This window comes from Hemitrygon akajei, chromosome 3 (assembly GCF_048418815.1).
Source record: "Hemitrygon akajei chromosome 3, sHemAka1.3, whole genome shotgun sequence".
Classification (NCBI taxonomy): domain Eukaryota; kingdom Metazoa; phylum Chordata; class Chondrichthyes; order Myliobatiformes; family Dasyatidae; genus Hemitrygon; species Hemitrygon akajei.
Genome location: NC_133126.1, coordinates 173,665,480 through 173,688,045, shown reverse-complemented (window position 1 = coordinate 173,688,045; position 22,566 = coordinate 173,665,480). Strand labels below are relative to the sequence as shown.

Below are 22,566 nucleotides of genomic sequence, written 5' to 3'. Positions count from 1 at the left end.
TTTGTTCACCATTCTGGATTTACCAGCTGCTTGTAAATCAAGCTACTAGTATGCATTTTGAATTTTAACATCTCAAGCACCAGACTTTGTTTTATTTGCTATGACATATTCCTTAAACTGCACCAGCTCTTTCCTCTCATCTCCTGTAAGAACAGTGCATTACTTTGTCTTTTCAATGGCTGTTTTTTGCAGTATAATAACCCATTAATGGAATGGGTCTTGGCTGATGGTGGTGAACAGCCATGGCACAATTTTTTTTCACTTGCCAATCCAGAGGTGTCTTGCATATCCACGGGGAAAATATGTAGCACTCCTTTTGCAATTTCTGTTCTACTTATTGCTTTGAAATAATTTCTCCAACTGTGCTTGAAGTCCAAGGTGTTCTTTGGTTCTGGTTGCCTGCCTCAAGAGAATGATGAGATGGAGGTGTTACAATAAATATTCGAATTATACTTTGAAAACTATTTGAATTCAATGTGCAAATGAAGTGTAAAATGGGAAAGCTGAGATGTTTGCACAAATTGAGTTACTTGAATAGCATAGAGAAAGTAAAAATATTAATAAGTGTTCAGAACCCCAAATATTTATATTTTGAAAGCCTGGCAAAAAATGCTAAATGCCCTTGGTTTTGAAGTTGAATTCAAATTGTGGACTAGAACAGGTATCTATTATCTTAATACTTTCATTGCCATTTCCCCTTTGGCCTATCTGGTTCTAATATAAATGATTTGGGTCACAGTAATTTAAGTGTAGCCTCAGAGTCAGAAGTTACTGCTGTGCCGGGCAATCTGTCATTTGACCAAAAGACAAAAGAGCAGAAATAGGCCATTTGCCAGACTTATGTTTTGGAAATCCTAGCTTATCCTGTTTGAATTTTATGAACCAGTATGTCTGGAAATAATCATTTATAACCCTTTTACTGAATATAGTCATCAATACAGAAAATCCTATTTTTATCAGAAATTGTTATATTAATTAGTATATACATTTCAATTCCTGAGTGTCCCATGATCCAGACCACCGTTCTTCTGAGAAATTGCGGACACCCCCAACTGCAGTATATTTTCAAATCAGAGTTCTGAGAGCACTTTCAATGCAGGGCATACATTTTGATCCTTTTTAATATTTATCATTTCCCATTACTGCCAACCAAGGGCCTCAGAATTAGCTTGTCAAAGTTCTTAGCTCATTTTTCTGTGATTTTTTTTGTTGTTGTGCTCCTTGCCAAACTTGATGTTCTTTATGAAATCAAGATAAACTCCTGATAGACTTGGACTTTTTGATCCCACATCTATGCCACTTGCTTGGCATCTAGTTGATGTGGCTCCTATCCCCACGGGTGAAGAAATTTGCACATTGCAAGAGGATTTAATGTTTTTGGATATTTACTCTTCTCCTTCCCTCCCTTCCCATTATCTACCTGCTTTTCTGGGTATGAATGTGCCTTCTCTTGCAGATGATTACGAGATCAATCTTAGTTGTCCATTCGTATTTTGTATTTGCCCGTTCTTATTTACTGCCCTGTTCACACAAATAGGATTAATCCACAAAAATGTAATAAAACTCAGTCCATCTGAATAAAGTTAGAAGAGAAACATGAACATTTTCCTTCATTGGCTGTATTAATGCAATCCTGCTGAGATGTGTTATTTGGTCATGTTATATTTGGCCAGTAAATGTTGATTTTGATTTCCATAGAATACAAATTGTAACATTATCAACTTCAAATGAACACTTTGATTTTAAAATGATCAAATAGTTTTGTTCATTTTTTAAGCAACTTTACATCTGTAAATTCTAATTATTAAATGCCTTGCTATAAATATTAATTGCACTTGGCTGAGATAGGTGGAACAAAGAAATTTTATTTGAATTATTAATGTGTGAAAAATTCCCACTTCTCAGTGAAGGAGCATAAATAAAAATGCATTCTTATCTTCAAAAGACCAAATGAATTATTTATGTTAGATTTTTCTTACGGATGTGTTGCTCCAAGGAGCTTTTATTTTAATCGATTTCACCTTATTAGCACAATATTCTTACTGATATCGCAGTCAAATAGTTTTCTACATAGCCTCTGCATTTTGCAATCTTGAAACAGTTGAAAATATTGCCAAGTCTGCAAATTGCTCTCTTTTATATTTGTGCTTCATTTGGTCCAATTGGTGTTTCCTTTTATACTCCACTCAAATCCCATTCAAATACTTCCCATAGTGAGCACAAGTGACAAGTAAAATTAAGGTCTTGAAGGATGTAATTACAGGAAAAATAGTAGTTGGTATGAAATTCAAAAGAAAAATTCCTATTTGGCAAACCTTACCCTTTTACTACAATGCAGAGAACACTTCAACTGAGTGGATCTACTTGCACAAAAGAGATGAGAGCTTGAGCTCAGCCAAGAGCTGCTGACTATGAATGTGCAAGCTAGATTCTTTTATTTCTCAAAGGGAAAAATGGTGTTGTTAAAAGGAAATTTTTAGAGGATTCCCAATTTTGAGATGTTTTTGGTGACACCTAATTTGGGCATTGGGCAAAATCCAATTTCTTCACTCCAGTTACAACCCATCAAAATGACATTGTCAGGGTGCAGAAGAGCGTTATGAGGACGTTGCCTAGACTATAGGGCCTGAGTTACAAGAAGAGGTTGGTTGCATTTGATCTTTATTCCCTGCACTGCAGAAGAATGAGTGGTGACCTAAATAGTTTATGAAATCATGAGTAGTTTGGATAAGATGGATAATTATAGCCTTTTCCCTGGGGTTGGGAGTCCAAGCTGCAAGGCACATATAAGAGGGGAAAAATTTAAAAGAGACCTGAGAAGTAACTTCTTCACACCAAGTGTAGCGAGTACCTAGAATGAGTTGTCAGAGGAAGTGCTCAATCATAACATGTAGAAGGCATTTGGATAGGTCCATGGAAGGGAAGGACTTGGAGGGTTATAGGACAAAAAGTGGATGCTGTGGTCGGCACACTCCAGTTGGGCTGGAGGGCCTCTTTCTGTGATCTATAAATATGATTATAAAAGAGGAAAATACAAATATATATTAACAGTAGAAAAGCTTTAGACAGGATATTTTCTGGAAGTTTTCCACAAGGGACTTAAAAGACACAGCATATTTTGGAGGATGGTAAACTGGATTTAAAAACTATTATTCACAGAATGCATACAATTAGGGCTAAATCTGTTCTGCAACCTCTCCTATTCAATGGATGAGGTTTTTCATTCCAAAAGATTAATTTTTTTTCACAAACTTCAAGGAAGTAAATGGGTTAAATGGGGGGCATTTTAAATTCTACACCAGAATGCTTTACCATTTTGATTGAAGCAAAGAAGATTATAAAATTCATTTTCGATAGAAGTAGTAATTGATGCAGAAGGTGCAAACATTTAGACAGCTGGTTAAAGGGATGTGGAAAAAGAATGGATAAATGGGACTTGGAAAGATGTCCTTAAGTGTAAGGTGAGCATGTAAGTCGCATTTCTGTGCTGCATCATTGGAAATGTAAAGCTCTATTACATCACACTTCTGTATAAAATTCTGAACACGATAATAAAGCAAGACAGATTTATCAAAAAGTTCTTGAACAATGTTAAGAACAATTTATCAGCCAGATTGATGGAATAATGTATTTCATAAGTAATTCAGTTGTTTTTTGAGTGGGATGGCTAAAATGAATTCAGCTTTTAAATTCCAGTTTTTATACATCTATTGAATTGCATTTTAACGTGATTTGCATTGCTAACAGTTTAACGAGATTGTCTTCATCTTCTTTTTAAAGGCTAATCCACCTCCTGTTGTGGTGAATACAGATAGTTTGGAGTGTCAGCCTTACGTAAGTTATCTATTTTCTAACCAAATTGCACTTATAGATAATTAGAGAAATATTTTAAAGGAACACTTTTTGCTGTGGCTTATAATTCATTTTCTATCCATGTAGCAAGAATTGCTTTTTCTATTTGTGAATCTTGTATTTGAAAATTAATATTAAAACACTGGAATTAAATAAAAGCAGGTTGCCGGCAGTGGACACACCTCTGAGCATTTTAGATACTAAGACAGTCTTTCTGCATCCCCTTCACATGAGGTGGAAAACTCTTGCATAAACCAGCAAAGTTGTCAGCATTTGCAGTTAAGGTTCACGATGTATAGAACCAGAAAATACTCGATGGAGTCTGCCAGTTCTATGCTGGATGTCACTTCTTAAAAAATTATTGTTTTAAGATGCAAGCACATACAGTATAGTAGCTTCAAATTAGATGGTGCACAACTTAACAAGTTGAATCTACCTTTTCAGGCTTGCATATTTTTTCCCCACAGTTTGAAGAAATTGTCCATCATTTATGGAGACAGTAAATAATCTTGCATTGCTCCTACATTATCAGCTACTTGGATTCCATGAAATATTCAGTAGATTTGCAATTTATAAAGCAGGAATTGTTATATAAGTATGCTGATTTGTTTGCTAGAATTCAAGATTGCCACAGATCATTTTTTTAGACTGTTGTCTGCATTCGCAGTTGATGCGTTTGCAAAAAAAATTGTTCAGGAGAATTCACCAAACTATTTCAGTCATTCAGACCATCTCATTTAAGACCATAAGATATAGGGGCAGAATTAGACCATTTGGCCCATCGAGTGTGCTCCGCCATTTCATCATGGCTGATCTAATTTTCCTCTCAGCCCCAATCTCCTGCCTTCTCCCTGTATCCCTTCATGCCCTGACCAATCAAGAGTCTATCAATCTCTGCCTTAAATATGCATAAAGACTTGGACTCCACAGCTGCCAGTGACAAAGATTTCTGCAGATCCACCACTCTCTGGCTAAAGAAATTCCTCCTCATCTCTGTTCTAAAAGGACGCCTGTGGGAGTGTCAGCCAAGTTATCTATTTTCTAACCAATTTGCACTTTTGGATGATTAGAGAAATATTTTAAAGGAACACTTTTTGCAGTGTCCCCTCTGGCCTTAGACTCTCCCACCATAGGAAGCATCCTCTCCATATCCCCTCTGTCAAGGTCAAATTCTACTCTTATGTCTTATGGCCTTCACATTTAATGGGTGTCAATGAGGTCACCCCTCATTCTAGTGTATACAGGCCCAGAGCCATATGACAAGCCATTCGATCTTGGAATCATTTCTGTGAATCTCCTTTGAACTATCTCCAGATTCATCATATCCTTTCCAAGATGAGAAGCCCAAAACTACTCACAGTGCTCCTAGTGAGGCCTCACCAGCGCTTTATGAGGTCTCAGCATTACATCCTTGCTTTTATATTCTAGTCCTCTTGAAACGAATGCTAACATTGCATTTGCATTCCTCACCTCTGAGGAAATTAACTTGCAAATTTACCTTTAGCGAATCCTGCACATGGACTCCCAAGTCCCTTTGCATCACAAGTTTTTTTGTATATTCTCCACATTTAGAAAATAGTCAACCTTTCATTTCTTCTGCCAACGTGCATGACCATACATTTCCCGACAGTGTTTTCCATCCGCCACTCCTTTGCACATTCTCCTAACCTAGTGGTCGCCAACCCGTCGATTGCGATCGACTGGTCGATCTTTGAGACTTTCCCAGTAGATCCTGAAAAAAAAAGAAAAAGAAATACACAAATAATGTTGAGAGATAGTTTCTGGGTTGCGGGGTTTTAGTTCCGTTCTTTCTGCTCAGTGTGAATGTGTGTAGCTCCCCTGCCACACACTACACAGTGTACTTCAGTGGTCTCCAACCACCGGGCCGCCAGGAAACGATATGAGTCAGCTGCACCTTTCCTCATTCCTTGTCACGCCCACTGTTGAACTTGAACCCAAACGAGGTCATCAGTCGCCTAAACGCAGAGATACCCTCGCGCCAGGGATCACTGGCCACCTCACACGGCCGGCAGGAAATGCCGTTGCTACTGGCCTGGAGCGCGGACAGGTGAGTGCCGCCTCTAAACCTGTTTAGTACACTAAATGTTCGTGGGGAACCTGGTGTTAAAATATTCACAGACGACCTAATTCGGGCTCAGGGTTTTGTAAGCAGCAGAGCAGCTACGTCGCTGCGATCTACTGAAACAAACTTTTGTTGGCCGATAGATCCTACGGGGGGGGGGGGGGGGGTGGGTGCGTGCCCTGTCGCACTCCTCGCTCGGTCAGTCGCTCTCTCTCTCTCTCTCTCTCCGGACTGCAACCACCGCGGCCCCAGCACGGGGACCTCCGACCCTTACCTTGTCCTCTCACCCCACCCATGACCAGCCGCACCTGGCCAAGGCGTCTGTTGGCAGCAGGTGGGCGGGAGGCTGGAGCTTGGGCCCAGACGCTGTCTAATGAGGCAGTGAAGCCCTCAAAACTGCTTCAGTACCTCAAGTCCAAGCACCCTGAACTTAAAGACAAACCTGTTGAGTTTTTTCAGTGAAAAAAAACGTGAGCAAGTGGGACAGAAGCTAAGTGCTGAGAACCACATAAACTAAGTTGCGGAATAGACTGGACATAAGGAACCTGCTTCGAGTATCGCTGTATTCGGTCGTGTTTAACCCACCCCCGCTGCCCGTCGGCCGGTCCACAAGGATATTGTCAATACTAAACCGGTCCGCGGTGCAAAAACGGGTGGTGATCCCTGGTGTACATACATTATTTCTACTTCCGGGTTGCGGGGTTTTACTTCTGGTCTTTTCTGCCCGGTGCACATGTGTGTGACTAGCCAATTTGGGGTCGATCTTGCCTTTCAATAAGGCTGAGGTAGGGGATCTTGGGCTTAAAAAGGTTGATGACCACTATCCTAATCTGTCCAAGTCCTTCTGTAGTCTCTCTGCTTCCTGAAAACTACCCGCCCCCCCACCTATCTTCATATTGTCTGCAAACTTGACAACAAAGCTATCAATTCCATCATACAAATCATTGACATATAATGAAAAAAGAATCAGCCCCAACACAGACCCCTGTGGAACACCACTAGTCACTGTCAGCCAGTCGAAAAGGCTCCCTTTATTCCCACTCTTTGCCTCCTGCCAGTCAGCCACTGCTTTATCCATACTTGTATTTTCCTGTAATACCGTGGACTTGTAGTTTGTTAAGCAGCCTCATGTGTGGCACCTTGTCAAAGGCCTTCTGAAAATCCAAGTACACATTAAATCAATTCTCCTTTGTCTATCCTGCTTATTACTTCAAACAATTCCAACAGATTTGTTAGGCAAGATTTTTCCTCAAGGAAACCATGCTGACTACGGCCTATTTTATCATGTGCCTCCAAGTACCCTGAGACCTCATTCTTATTAATTGACTCCAACATCTTCCCAATCACTGAGGCCAGACTAACAGGTCTATAGCTTCCTTTCCTCTGTCTCTCTCCCTTCTTGAAGAATGAAGTGACATTTGCAATTTTCCAGTCTTCTGGATCCATTCTGAATCTTGTGATTCTTGAAAGGTTAATATTAATGCCTCCATGATTTCTTCTGCCACCTCTTTCTGAACTCTGAGGTGTAGACCATCTGGTCCAGGTGACTTATCTACCTTTAGACCGTTCAGTTTCCCAAGAACCTTCTCTATAGTTATGGTAACTTCACATACTTCATGTCCCCCGACAGCTAGAACTTGCACCGTTCTGCTAGTGTGTTCCACAATGAAGAATGATGCAAAATACTTATTTTGTTGTCCCCTGTTACTACCTCTCTGACATCATTTTCCAGCAGTCCAATATTCACTCTCGCTTCTCCTTTACACTCTGTGTATCTGAAGAAACTTTTGGTATCCTCTTTAATATAATTGGCTAGCTTACTTTCATATCCATCTTTACCTTAATGATGTTTTAGTTGCCTTCTGTTGGTTTTTAAAAGCTTCCTGATCCTCTAGCTTCCCACTAATCTTTGCCCTGTCTTTGGCTTCTCTTGTTAGCCATGGTTGTGTCATCTTTCCTTTAGAATGCTTCCTCCTCTTTGGGATGTATATATCCTGTGCCTTCCAAATTGCCTTGAGAAATTCCAGCTATTGCTGCTCTGCTGTCGTCCCTGCCAGTGTTCATTTCCAATCAATTCTGTCCGACTCCTCTCTCATGCATCTAATTCCCTTTACTCCACTGTAATTCTGATACATCTGACTTTAGCTTCTCCTTCTCAAATTTCAGGGTGAATTTGATCATATTATGATCACTTAGTCCTGAGGGTTCTTTTACCTTAAGCTCTCTAATCAATTCTGGTTCATTGCACAGAAGCTCCATTGTCAAAAACATTTTAATTGCACTTTATGTAACATTTTATATCAAGAATGACCTGAAGGCATTCCGAAACATTTTTAACCTGTATTATTTGAATGATTGGCTTTTAAAGGAGCGATTTTGCTGAATTTTTCTCAACTTCTATCCTTAACTGTTGAAGCATGAATATACCATATGTCACAGCTAACATTTTCTCCATTCCATATGAAGATTAACTATATTCCTAGTTATCTGCCAGTTATCTCATCATATTCCAACTTCGCTCTGTCTTCTCACAGACTATGATTGAAGCGGCTGCAAATGTTCCAATTTTCCAGAAATCATTACTGTTAATACAACCAGATATCATTCTAGTTCAGTTGCATTCTGTTGTAAGTGCCTTGGGCACTACATTACTTCAAAGACAAGGGTGTACATTGCAATACCCAGTTAGCATTCTACATTAAAACTATTAACTGTGCAATGAATATTCATTAAATGATGGCATCTTTGCACCCAGCGAGAGATGTGCATTTAATGTAGCCGTTTCAAATTGTTGTGTTCTGTTGGGTCATTTCAATTCCAAATGTAGTTCTTTGCATCAATGTTTTTCTACTCATGATCAATATCAACATTTCAGGAGATATATTGTCATTTATTTCTTCCAGTTGTTAATGTCTAATTTCTTCTTATCAAGGTAACCAGAAACTTGAATGGCCTAGACAGAGTAGATGTGGAGAGGATGTTTCCCATAATGGGAGTCTAGGACAAAGATGGCACATTCTCAGAATACAAGGATGTCACTTTAAAAAAGAGGTGTGGAATTTCCTGAGGCAGAGGGTGGTGAATCTGTTGGAATTCATTGCCACAGATGGCTGTGGAGGCCAGGTTGTTGGGCATATTTAAAGTGGAGGTTTGATAGGTTCTTGGTGTCAAAGGTTACAAGGAAAAGGCAGGAGAGTTGTGTTGAAAGGGATAATAAATCAGCAGAGCAGACATGATAGTCTGAATGGCCTAATTCTACTCCTACGTCTAATGGTCTTATGGCCCTGTATCTAAGCAGGTGGTTAACCTGTCTCCCATACGGAATACTTTAAAATGAATTCCAAATTGATGTGGGCCGTTATCAGTTATCAGCAACATAATAGAGTGGTGCAGAGGGAGGGACTGCCTATATTAATTTCATGAGGAAATGAAGACAGTCTCTTCAGTGGTGGAGGAACTTGTAGCTTGACTGCCATTTTTGTGGGTGAATCAAAGTGCTTGAACTTGAATTGGATATACAGTTGCATGGAACAGTTTGTGATCCATTTGTAATTACCCAGTGTTCTGCATTAATTGCTCATAAAATGTGGTCTGAACTTCATTTAAATCACAATAATAAACGAACATATTCTGCCTAAGCTAATAACACATAAACAATTGTATTTCTTCTCATGAATACTGAGCACCTCATTTAAACCATCACAGTCTAGTTCCAAAAATGTATGTGAACCTCTGGGGCAATACCTTCTACAAAAGCTATTTGTAGTCAGGTTTTCCAATCAATGAGATGAGAATGGATGTAGAGGTGCCCTGCCCTACAAAAATGACACACAAAGTCAGGTTACTGACAGAGCCTGCTCTTCTCAACAAAGATCAGTTTATGTGCACCATGCCTCGATGAAAACAACTTTCAAAGGACCTTAGAAGAAGAATTGTAGAGATGCACGATGCTGGAAGAGATGACAAAAGCACTTTGAAAGACCTACATGATGTTGGAAAAGCCGACACAAGCACTTCGAAAGACCTGAGTGTTCATCAATCCACAGTAGGAGAAATTTGTGTACAAATGGAGGAAGTTCAGTACTGTTGCTACTCTCCCTAGGAGTGGGTGCTCTGCGAAGAGCACAACATGCAATGCTGAAGGAGGTAAAAAAGAACCCAAGGGTAACAGCAAAAGGTCTGCAGAAATCTCTAGAACTTGCTGAAGTCTCTGTTCATGTGCCCGCTATAAGAAAAGCACTGAACAAGAATGGTGTTCATGGAGGGACACCATGAAGGAAACCCACTGCTCTCCAAAAACAAAAACATTGCTGCACCTCACAAGTTTGCAAAAGACCACCTGGATGTTCCAAAATACTTCTGGGTCAATGTTCTGTGTAGAGATGAGACAAAAATTAAACTTTTTGGTGGAAATGCATATTGCTATGTTTGGGGGGGAAAAGAGCACTACACACCAACACCAAAACATCAACCCAATTGTTAAGCATGATGGAAGGAGCATCAAGGTGTGAGGCTGCTTTGCTGCCACAGGGCCTGGACGGTTTGGATTATTGATTACCTGACTGGCAGACCACAGTATGTGCACTTGCAACACTGTGTATCAGACAGAGTGGTCAGCAGCACTGGGGCTCCACAGGGGACTGTCCTGTCTCCCTTCCTCTTCACCATCTACACCTCGAACTTCAACTACTGCACAGAGTCTTGCCATCTTCAGAAGTTTTCTGATGACTCTGCCATAGTTGGATGCATCAGCAAGGGAGATGAGGCTGAGTACAGGGCTACGGTGGGAGACTTTGTCACATGGTGCGAGCAGAATCATCTGCAGCTTAATGTGAAAAAGACTAAGGAGCTGGTGGTGGACCTGAAGAGGGCTAAGGCACCGGTCACCCGTTTCCATCCAAGGGGTCAGTGTGGACATGGTGGAGGATTACAAATACCTGGGGATACGAATTGATAATAAACTGGACTGGTCAAAGAACACTGAGGCTGTCTACAAGAAGGGTCAGAGCCATCTCTATTTCCTGAGGAGACTGAGGTCCTTTAACATCTGCCGGATGATGCTGAGGATGTTCTATGAGGCTGTGGTGGCCAGTGCTATCATATTTGCTGTTGTGTGCTGGGGCAACAGGCTGAGGGTAGCAGATACCAACAGAATCAACAAACTCACTCGTAAGGCCAGTGATGTTGTGGGGGTGGAACTGGACTCTCTGACGGTGGTGTCTGAAAAGAGGATGCTGTCCAAGTTGCATGCCATCTTGGACAATGACTCTTATCCACTCCATAACGTACTGGTTAGGCACAGGAGTACATTCAGCCAGAGACTCATTCCACCGAGGTGTAACACTGAGCGTCACAGAAAGTCATTCCTGCCTGTGGCCATCAAACTTTACAACTCCTCCCTCAGAGTGTCAGACACTCTGAGCCAATAGGCTGGTCCTGGACTTATTTCCACTTGGCATGATTAACTTATTATTATTTAATTATTTATGGTTTTATATTGCTATATTTCTACACTATTCTTGGTTGGTGTGGCTGTAACGAAACCGAATTTCCCTCGGGATCAATAAAGTATGTCTGTCTGTTTACAATCATTGAGGGAGCAATGAATTCAAAATTGTATCAGGACATTTTACAGGAGAATGTAAGGATAGTGGTCCATTACCTGAAGCTTAATAGGAGTTGGATGATGCAACAAGACAATGATCCAAAAGACAAGAATAAATCAACAACAGAATGGTTTAAAAAGAAGAAAATTCATGTTTTGGAATGGCCAAGTCAGAGTCAATTGAGATACTGTGGCATGACCTGAAAAGGAATGTTCATGCGAGATATCACAGAAATACTGATGATCTGAAGCAATGTTCCAAAATTTTTCCACGTTGTTGTGCAAGTCTGATCAGCAGCTACAGGAAACATTTGGTGGAGGTTATTGCTTCTAAAGGAGTTTCTGCCAGTTATTAAATACAAGGATTCATTTACTTTTTCCAGCCTGGACTCTGAATGATTAAACAATGTGTTCAATAAAGACATGAAAAGTACAATTGTCTGTGTGTTATTAATTTAGGCAGATTATGTTTGTCTGTTATTGTGACTTAGATGAAGATCAGACCACATTTTATGAGTAAACAATCCAGAAAACCAGCTAATTGCAAGGGTTCACTTTTTATGCAATTGTACATCCAAGGGGAATATACAGACATCCTGTTGTGGTTTGGTGTGGGTGACCTAAAATTTTTGCATTTGTCTGTTGTGGCTAGTCTTTGTTTCTGAAAGAATAGTATCCTTAAAGATGGCTTCGCTGATAATACATTCTTAGCTAATGGATTCTGAAATTTAATCATTACCATAACGTATCAAAATTCCACTGTAAAAATCCCTTTACTGTGATGTTGCAGTAATTGAATTATAAAAGATGTCTTTTGATCCTTAACTTCATTCTTTCGTAATTTCCTCATTTGTACTTCTCCATATTGGTTAGTGTCTTGTACTTCTTTGCTGAATGCTATTAAATCAGAATCCAGTTTAATATCATTGGAATGTGTTCATGAACTATGTTGTTCTGTGGCAGCACTATATTGTAATATATAAAAAAGTACAAATTACAGTCAGCAATATATATAATTAAATAAGTGGTACATAAAAAGAGCAAAATAGAAGAAAAAAAAAGAGAGTACATGGGTTCATTGTCCATTCAGAAATCTGATGGCGGCAGGGAAGAAGCTATTGAGTGTGTGTCTTCAGGTTCATGTACCATCTCCTTGATGGGAGCAATGGGATGGGGGCTTGGCCTGGGTGATGGGACTCTTTGATGTCGGACGCTACCTTTTTTGAGGCATTACCTCTCGAAGAAGTCCTGGATGCAGGGGAGGCTCGTGCCCACAATGGAGCTGACTGAGTTTGCAACTTTCTGCAGCTTTTTCTAATTTTGAACAGTGGCCCCTTTACACCAGACAATGATGCAACCAATTGGAATGCTTTCCACAGTATATCTGCTGAAATTTGTGAGAGCCTTGGTGACATACCAAATGTCCTCAAGCTCTCAATAAAATATAGCTGCTGCCGTCCCTCCTTTGCATCAATGATTACAATTATTCACCCACAATTGATCCTCAGAGGGGTTGACACCCAGGAACTTGAAACCGTTCATTCTTTCCACTTCTGATCCCTCGATGAGGACTGGTGTGTATTCCCTTGTCTTACCCTTTCTGAAGTCCACCATCAGCTCCTTGGTCTTACTGATGTTGAGTGCAAGGATGTTGTTTCGACACAACTCAGCCTATCTCGTTCCTTTATGGATTCTCTTCACCATCTGAAATTCTGCCAGCCATAGTTGTGTCAATGGCAAATTTATAGATGGTGTTTGAACTGTGCCTGACCACACAATAGTGGATGCAGAGAGAGTAGAGCAATGGGCTAAGCATGCATACTTGAGATGCACCCGTGTAGATTGTCAGCAAGAAGGCAATGTTATTTCCACTCTGCCCCAAAGTGACTGTTTCAAATATATATTTTATTTTTAATTCTTACTTTGGTTCCCCATATTGTTCTTGAAACTTGGAAACACGTGAGAGTTGTATGATTATAACTCTGAGGCTAGCAAGTAGGATGGTTTTAGTTCTGTCGACGTCATACATTCCTGAGGAGATGTACAGAGATGTGGCTGAAGCTCCCAGCCCCAGCAACCTGAGTTCAATGCTAAACTCGGGCCCTGTCTGCACATTCTCCATGTGACTACATGTGTTTCCTCAAGATTCCGGTTTCCTTTCTCAGACCATGGATGTGCAGGCTTACTGGCGTCTGTAAATGGCCTGTACTGTGCAAGTGAATGGCAGAGTCTGGGGGAGAGGGAGTGTTAACAGGAGTATAGGGAGCATATAGTTGGGATTAGTATGAAAATGGTCAATAGATAGTTAGGACAGACTGGTTGGGCAAAAGAGTCTGTTTCTTTCCTAACTGTAGGATTCACTCTGCACGTGCATGATTGATGTCAATATCAATTTAACTAGTTGCACCTTTTTTCACTTCCACTATTTAACTTGCATGCTTTATCCCATTCCACAATGAGACACCAGGCAAGAGACCGGTTTGTCTCCCTACAAATGTGCAGTATATTTAAACAACCTTGTATTCACTTTTCCCATCGATCTGAGTGAAAGCCTCTGCCTTCAGTCGATTTTGCTGTCAGTTCAAACGACAGCATATGGCACTGAGCACTTCCCTCATGTCATGTGTTGAGTTATCATTTTTATGACCTGCCAAAGCATTTCATTTGTGTAAATATTCTGCAAAGTTGTGTTTACATCTTGGGGAATGCTTAAAATAATTGAATGAATCATAGAAACTGGAGGACCAAAGGCCACTTGGCCTTTCTTGTTTGTGCTAGTCAAAAAAGAGCTATCCATTCAGTAGGTCTGGAACAATGACAATAAAAATGTTTTAACTGCACATCCAAACAGTTTTTAAATACGATGATGCTTTTTGCCTTGTAGGGCTTCAGGCAATGAGTTCTAGATCCCAATTATTTTCTGCTTGGGGCATATTTTCCCTTACTCTTTTTCTAACTGTTCAACTGATTCAATTAATACCATGCCATTTTTATTCATCTAAGGGAAAAAGCTGTTTCTGGTCTTGTCTAGGCTCATTATATTTATTTATCGAGATGCAGCATGGAACAGGTCCTTTGAGCCTCGCGGCCCAGCAATCCCCCAATTTAACCCTAGATGACCACTTAACTTACCAACCGGTACATCTTTGGCCTGTGGGTGGAAACCAGAGCCCCCGGAGGAAACCCGTGCGGTCACGGGGAGAATATACAAACTCCTTACAGGCAGCGGCCGGAATTGAACCTGGTTCGCTGGTACTGTAAAGCATTGTGCTAACCACTACACTCCTATGCCACCCTTGATCAACACCTTGATCAAATCTCATCTCATCCTCATCTGACCTAACAATTATACCGCCTTACATTTAACCACCAAGTAACATTGGCGATAAAGACAGAGTTGGGTAGGATGCTACTGTTCCTGTCTTTTAGAAGCCAATCCTTAACCGTGCTAGCACCGCCCGTTATTCTGGTAACTTTTCAAATCCATTGAGGATGTAGCCAATGTCCCCCATGTCTACAATAAAGTAGTTCGCTTGCTACTCTCTCTGCTGCCTATGTATCACTGTTGCTTCCCTGTTCTATAAATATTTACACCAGTTTCCAGTCAGTTTCAGGAAAGACACTCTGTGTTTTGGCACATCCATTTCTCCTTCATTAATCGTTCCTCATTTACTTAGATTTCACACTTTCTAGTTTTATGGACCGCTTCAGGTTTGGTTTATCCCTCAGCCAATTGTGTTGTCTCCAAGTTTCAATATCTACACCCTAATGAATTTAGCTTTTCCAGTTTGCAGCTGGTTAACAGCAATTGAAGTTGTGCGATATCAAATGCACTTACTAAACTTCTAACTATGTTAATGTACTAATGTCTTTTCTGCTACATTAAATGTAATAAAGCCACAATGCAATTCGTCACTTTACTGATTCCTTTTTTAATGGCATAAAATCTAATATATTTGCACTATGGAAAAAATTGCAATTGTGACTTTAATTAGGTAGAATCAGTGTGAGTATGCTTTCAGATTCGTGGATCATGAATGTCTGCAGTACGGTGTACTGTATGTATGGGAATTGCGCAGGGTTAAGCAATATGTTTGTCATATTTATTATCTTCAATTTAAAATACTGAAGATATAAAATCCCTAGATTGAAAGTGCTGTCCAGTTCAAAAGTTCATTTTATGACTACAAAGTGTTTGCCATATGAAGCAATCAAGTTACCAAAACCATGATGACAGTTCTGACCCATCACAGTGTAATGTGAAGCCTTTTAAGCTTTTCTTAATATGACGTAACTGTTTTACCTGACTTCACAATTTACTTGTGTCTTTGGGACTTTTGCAGGTCAATGGTACCGATACAGACTATGAATATGAGGAAATCACGCTGGAAAGGGTAAGAGCTGTATTACCTTTCATAATTGGATATTTTCACGTGTCAGGAGTTTTCATTAAAATTCACTGAATTTGGGCCTCTGAAATGTATTTCTTTTTCTTTGATAATCTAATTCAAACACATTTTGAAGCAAGCTTCCACTGGTAACTCTTAGCATGATGTGCCGTAGCTGAACAGTTATTCATGTGAGCATTAAGGGCACAGTAATTACTAGTTTACTTACAATTTGGAGTAAGGTTGGTATCATCATAGTTTTAAACTATTTAGAATTTGAGAACAAAATTTGAAACATATAACATCTGCTGGTATGTGATGTAATATTTCATTAAACCAGTTATTTACTCGATAAGTTTGATTTATGCAACAGGAGATTCAATTTTCTAATGCAGCTTTGAGTTTGGTTAACAGATTGATTGCAGAATTTTGTTTTGTTTTGTCTAACTGATATGTGAATTTTGCACCAAGGGATTAGTAACTGATACTACTTTGAGCTTCTAGAATCGTTCTGTAATTACCAGAAAATCTTTCAACAGCTTTGCTTATATAATAGACTAAACAGCCCCTTCCTGTTTTCCTAACAAGAAAAGTTGTCATGAAAATGTACAGATGATATTTATTATGTTATTTAAGGTGTTTTGAAACCCTATTTCCCTACTGTGACACATTCACATATTATTCTTTCTTGAAAAATTAATTTCATATGAGATGCTTATTCACCTGTCCTTTTTCCAGACTTGTAAATTGAATTGACTTTATTTCTTACATCCTTCACATACATAAGGAGTAAAAATCTTTATGTTACGTCTCCGTCTACAAGTGCAATCATAGTAATTTATGATAAATAGAACAGTCAATGTAACATAGAAATACACTCATATCAGTATGAGTTAATCAGTCTGATGGCCTAGTGGAAGAAGCTGTCCCAGAGCCTGTTGGTCCTGGCGATACCATTTCCCGGATGGTAGTAGCAGCTGGAATAAATTGTGGTTGGGGTATCTCGGGTCCCTAATGATCCTTCGGGCCCTTTTTACACACCTATCTTTGCAATTGTCCTGAATCATGGGAAGTTCACACCTGCAGATGTGCTGGGCTGTTCGCACCACTCTCTGCAGAGTCCTGCGATTGAGGGAGGTACAGTTCCCATACCAGGCAGTGATGCAGCCAGTCAGGATGCTCTCAATTGTGCCCTTGTAGAAAGGCCCTGTTGATGCTTTTGTTCATCAATCATCATTAATTATTTATTTTTAACTGTTTTGGCAAAACAAAAATGCATTCCTAATTCTCCACTCTGGCAGTTCCATATCAGTTTGTACATCGTCATTTCTATCAAATATCCAGTCAACTTGTAGTCAAGTAAATTGCCTCAGCAAGAGTTATTTAAGTATGAAACATCTCATTCTGTATTTTTGGGGAAGGAGATCCTTGCTGATTTATTGTAGGATTTGAACCAAAGTGCTTGTCTTTATCCAAGCTGTTACTTTAAGCCACTTCTAACTATAAATCTGCTAAATATTCCCATCAAACTGTCAAACACCTGTTTATTTCATGGAAAAATGTTTCACTGTGCATAAGATTAATCACAGAGAAGCTGAATTTTATGCAGATACTTTTCACTGATCTATTGTTCTCAATTCAAGTATATAAAAATAGCTGAGGGAGTTTGCGGTATTAGTCTTCTCCCCATGAAAAGTAGTTCAGTGAATTAGCATAATGGATTGGCAATAATTACATGGATGTTCAAGACAGGAATGGTAGAGCTTCTCAAGAAACATTTAACAAAACTAATCACCCATTATTCCAGTGGGCAAATTCAAACAATTCCAAAATTACCACAACAATGATTCAAATGTTGGCTTTGGTATGGAGCTTGCTGTGTAGAGCTGTTTATTATCAGATACAAATAAATCTTGATTTGGTTTACAAAGTACTTTATGTAACTAGTAAGTTTATGATTTTAACCATAACCATATAACCATATAACAATCACAGCACGGAAACAGGCCATTCCGGCCCTCCTAGTCCGTGCCGAACTCTTAATCTCACCTAGTCCCACCTACCCGCACTCAGCCCATAACCCTCCACTCCTTTCCTATCCATATACCTATCCAATTTTACCTTAAATGACACAACTGATCTGGCCTCTACTACTTCTACAGGAAGCTCATTCCACACAGCTATCACTCTCTGAGTAAAGAAATACCCCCTCGTGTTTCCCTTAAACTTTTGCCCCCTAACTCTCAAATCATGTCCTCTCGTTTGAATCTCCCCTACTCTCAATGGAAACAGCCTATTTACGTCAACTCTATCTATCCCTCTCAACATTTTAAATACCTCGATCAAATCCCCCCTCAACCTTCTACGCTCCAATGAATAGAGACCTAACTTGTTCAACCTTTCTCTGTAACTTAAGTGCTGAAACCCTGGTAACATCCTAGTAAATCGTCTCTGCACTCTCTCTAATTTATTGATATCTTTCCTATAATTCGGTGACCAGAACTGTACACAATATTCCAAATTTGGCCTTACCAATGCCTTGTACAATTTTAACATTACATCCCAACTTCTGTACTCAATGCTCTGATTTATAAAGGCCAGCGTTCCAAAAGCCTTCTTCACCACCCTATCTACATGAGACTCCACCTTCAGGGAACTATGCACTGTTATTCCTAGATCTCTCTGTTCCACTGCATTCCTCAATGCCCTACCATTTACCCTGTATGTTCTATTTGGATTATTCCTGCCAAAATGTAGAACCTCACACTTCTCAGCATTAAACTCCATCTGCCAACGTTCAGCCCATTCTTCTAACCGGCATAAATCTCCCTGCAAGCTTTGAAAACCCACCTCATTATCCACAACACCTCCTACCTTAGTATCATCAGCATACTTACTAATCCAATTTACCACCCCATCATCCAGATCATTTATGTATATTACAAACAACATTGGGCCCAAAACAGATCCCTGAGGCACCCCGCTAGTCACCGGCCTCCATCCCGATAAACAATTATCCACCACTACTCTCTGGCATCTCCCATCTAGCCACTGTTGAATCCATTTTATTACTCCAGCACTAATACCTAACGACTGAACCTTCTTAACTAACCTTCCATGTGGAACTTTGTCAAAGGCCTTGCTGAAGTCCATATAGACTACATCCACTGCCTTACCCTCGTCAACATTCCTCGTAACTACTTCAAAAAATTCAATAAGGTTTGTCAAACATGACCTTCCACGCACAAATCCATGCTGGCTACTCCTAATCAGATCCTGTCTATCCAGATAATTATAAATACTATCTCTAAGAATACTTTCCATTAATTTACCCACCACTGATGTCAAACTGACAGGTCTATAATTGCCAGGCTTACTTCTAGAACCCTTTTTAAACAATGGAACCACATGAGCAATACGCCAATCCTCCGGCACAATCCCTGTTTCTAATGACATCTGAAAGATCTCCGTCAGAGCTCCTGCTATCTCTACACAAACTTCCCTCAAGGTCCTGGGGAATATCCGGTCAGGACCCGGAATTTAAATGAATTCTTTATCCTTGATGTTGCATTAGAATGTTGGCAGAATCATGAACTAGATTTTGGCCAAGCAAACTCTAGACAATAGACAATAGGTGCAGAAGTAGACCATTTGGCCCTTCGAGCCTGCACCACCATTCTGAGATCATGGCTGATCCCTTGATTCCCCTATCCATAAGATACCTATCTAGTGGCAGTCTCTGCCATTCCTGACTCATGGAAAATGTAATAAACTTACTGTTTCCAATGGACTTGTCTACTGAAGAGAATATTTTTTTTAACACGCAACACAGAATGTGCGTTGCCTTCTATAATCCCACGTAATTGAACGTAGACCATTTGGCATTTGAGATGAATATGAAATGAGCCATTTTGTGACAAAATTTTTATTTTCACTTTGGATTAATAATAATGTTTGCTTATGGCCAGCTTCAAAATAAATAGTCATTTCATTGGTCTGAATTAATACTTTTTATTGACACCTCAGAATAACTTATTTGCAGTTTTATGTCATATATTTGGATTCAGACATGGGGCATTTGTTCACTGCTGCTGAATGTAACAGTGTAATTAACTGTGGCATGACCTCTAATGCAGAACTAACTACCTTTTCTATTAGAGGGGAAAGCCTAATTATATACAACATAGAACAGTATAGCTCTTGATAGACCATTTGACCCCCGATGTTGTGCCAATTTTGATGCTAATTTATACTGAATGTCCTTCTCCTGTATATCATCTATATCCCTCCATTCCCTTCATATCTCTATGTAAAAGCCAATTAAACTTCACCAAATTGTCGGTTTCCACTACTGCCCCTGGTAACCTGTTCTGTGTACATATCTCTGTGTGCTCCACATGTTGTCTTTAAACTTTCCCCCTCTGTCCTTGAAAGCATGTCCTCTGGTGTTTGATAGTTCTTCTGTGGGGAAAAGATTCTGACTGTAACATATCTATGCCTCACATCATTTTAAAAGCCTTTTTTTAGGTCTCTCTTCAACCCCGACGCTCTAGGGAGAAGTTTGTCTAGCCTTATTTCATACCAGTTAATCTAGGCAGCATCTTGCAAACCCCTTCAGCACCTTCTCCAAAGCTTCCACATCTTTTCTATAATGAGACGAAAGGAACTGCAAGCAATACAAGCATGGCCTGACTAAGGTTTTATATAGCTGCAGCATAATTTCCTTACTCGTGTACCCAACACCCCTACTAATGAAGACAAGAACGCCATACACGACCTTTGCCACCTTATCCACTTGCGAAGCCACTTACAGTGAACTATGGACTTGGACCCCAAGAACGCTGTGTACCTCCTTACCATTAAATGTATAGCTTTTCCTTTTCATTTTATTTCCCAAAGTTCAACACTTCAACTTTCCCGGATTAAACTATCTGCCACTTCTCTGCCCGTTTCTGTAAGTCATCAAAATCCTGCTGTATTCCTTGATAGTCCTTTACACTATCTGCAACTCTACGAATGTTGGTAATGCATTATATTCTGATTCAGAACAAGTGTACTCCACCTTGGTCAATGCTGTAGTTTGCCTCTGTAGTGTATTTAATATTTAAGTAATGGGAGTTATCTTCTTGAACTCCCATGTTTCATTTGAATTATTTTAATGTTTTGAAGTTATAAAACATAACAACCTCCTTTACCAAAATTATAAACCAGTCAACAAATAGCATAACATGCTTTGTGGAGAGAGAATTTTGATTTTAATTGAAGACCTTTCATTGGAACCACACATTGACTAGATGTTTAGAAGATCATTTGGTCTGAAATCTTAGCAGTTTCACTATCCACAGCTGCTGCTTCAGCTGCTTAATACTTGCAACATTTAAAAAAAAAATTATTAAAACTAGTCAGTGAAAGTCAGTGAAACCTTCACTGACTAGTTTTGTGGTCTGTATTTGCTGAGGTTTAAAAGAATGAGGGGAGGATCTCATTGAAACTTATCGACTATTGAAAGGCCAGGATAGAGTTGTTGTGGAGAAAATGTTTCCTGCAGTGGAGGAGTCTAGGACCAAAGGGCACAGCCTCAAAATAGAAGAACATCCCTTTAGAACAGAAATGAGGAGGAATTTCTTTAACCAGAGGATTGTGAATCTGTGGAATTCATTGCCACAGAGGTCTGTGGAGGCCAAGTCATTGGATATATTAAAAGTGGAGGTTGAAAGGTTCTTGATTATTAATGGCATCAAAGGTTACAAAGGTGAAGGCAGTAGGATGATGTTCAGAACAGTAATATATCAGCCATATGAAATAGCAGAGCAGACTGGGCTGAATGGCCTAATTCTGCGCCTGCGTCTTGTGGTGTAGTTTTGTCCTATGTGTCAGGCACACAATTTTTATCCTCTATTTTCTGTGCTTGCTCTTGTTCAGGGAAATTCTGGCCTCGGATTCAGCATTGCAGGTGGCACCGATAATCCACATATTGGTGATGATCCAAGTATATTCATTACAAAAATCATTGCAGGAGGTGCAGCTGCACAGGACGGAAGACTGCGGTAAGTCTCATTGGGCGCATGGCTGTTTGCAAAGCGAACATTCATTCAGTCAAGTGTATTCTTGAGGTTGCATTATGGGTATCCGAAAATCTTATCACCAGATTCCCCAGCTGTTGGTGAGATGTAGCCTTCATGCCTTATAGCAGACTTAAAAACTTGAAATATTAATGATTGTAACAGTAAATGTACCCACCAGAATTCATAATTAATACAAGAGCATAATTGAACAAGTGAACAATTTCAACAACAGGAGTTGCATTGTTAATAAAGAGTGCACAGATGTATTTCCTCACTTCAATTCTAATGATCCTTTTTCAAATTAAAAAAAAAGCTTATTATTAGGAGCATTCAGAAGACTTCTGTATTACAGCATAGAGAATTAATTTTTGCAGGCTGTGAATTTGAAAACAGCCTTCGCAATCACATTTCATCTTGGGGTCCAATTTAGTCTGAGAAATGAGTAAACACTGTCTATATATTATGTGCGGCTTCTGTTGGACAAAAGAGTTACCTTGGCTGAAGAATGTTGTATTTTGTATTGCATTATTTATCATGTCTGTGTGTATAAAATTGCCTGCGGTCTGACCAATC

General features: G+C 39.6%; 1 protein-coding gene across 25 annotated transcripts in view; it reads left to right on the top strand.

Moving 5' to 3' along the window:
* LOC140725642 (disks large homolog 1) overlaps positions 1-22,566 on the top strand; it is a 472,837-nt gene that overhangs the window by 279,076 nt on the left and 171,195 nt on the right. For all 25 annotated transcript variants that reach the window (XM_073041383.1, XM_073041368.1, XM_073041380.1 and 22 more), the window contains 3 exons: positions 3,781-3,834; positions 15,884-15,934; positions 21,851-21,975. In XM_073041383.1, the coding sequence (XP_072897484.1) occupies positions 3,781-3,834; positions 15,884-15,934; positions 21,851-21,975 (230 nt within the window). The remainder of the gene's footprint in view (positions 1-3,780; positions 3,835-15,883; positions 15,935-21,850; positions 21,976-22,566) is intronic.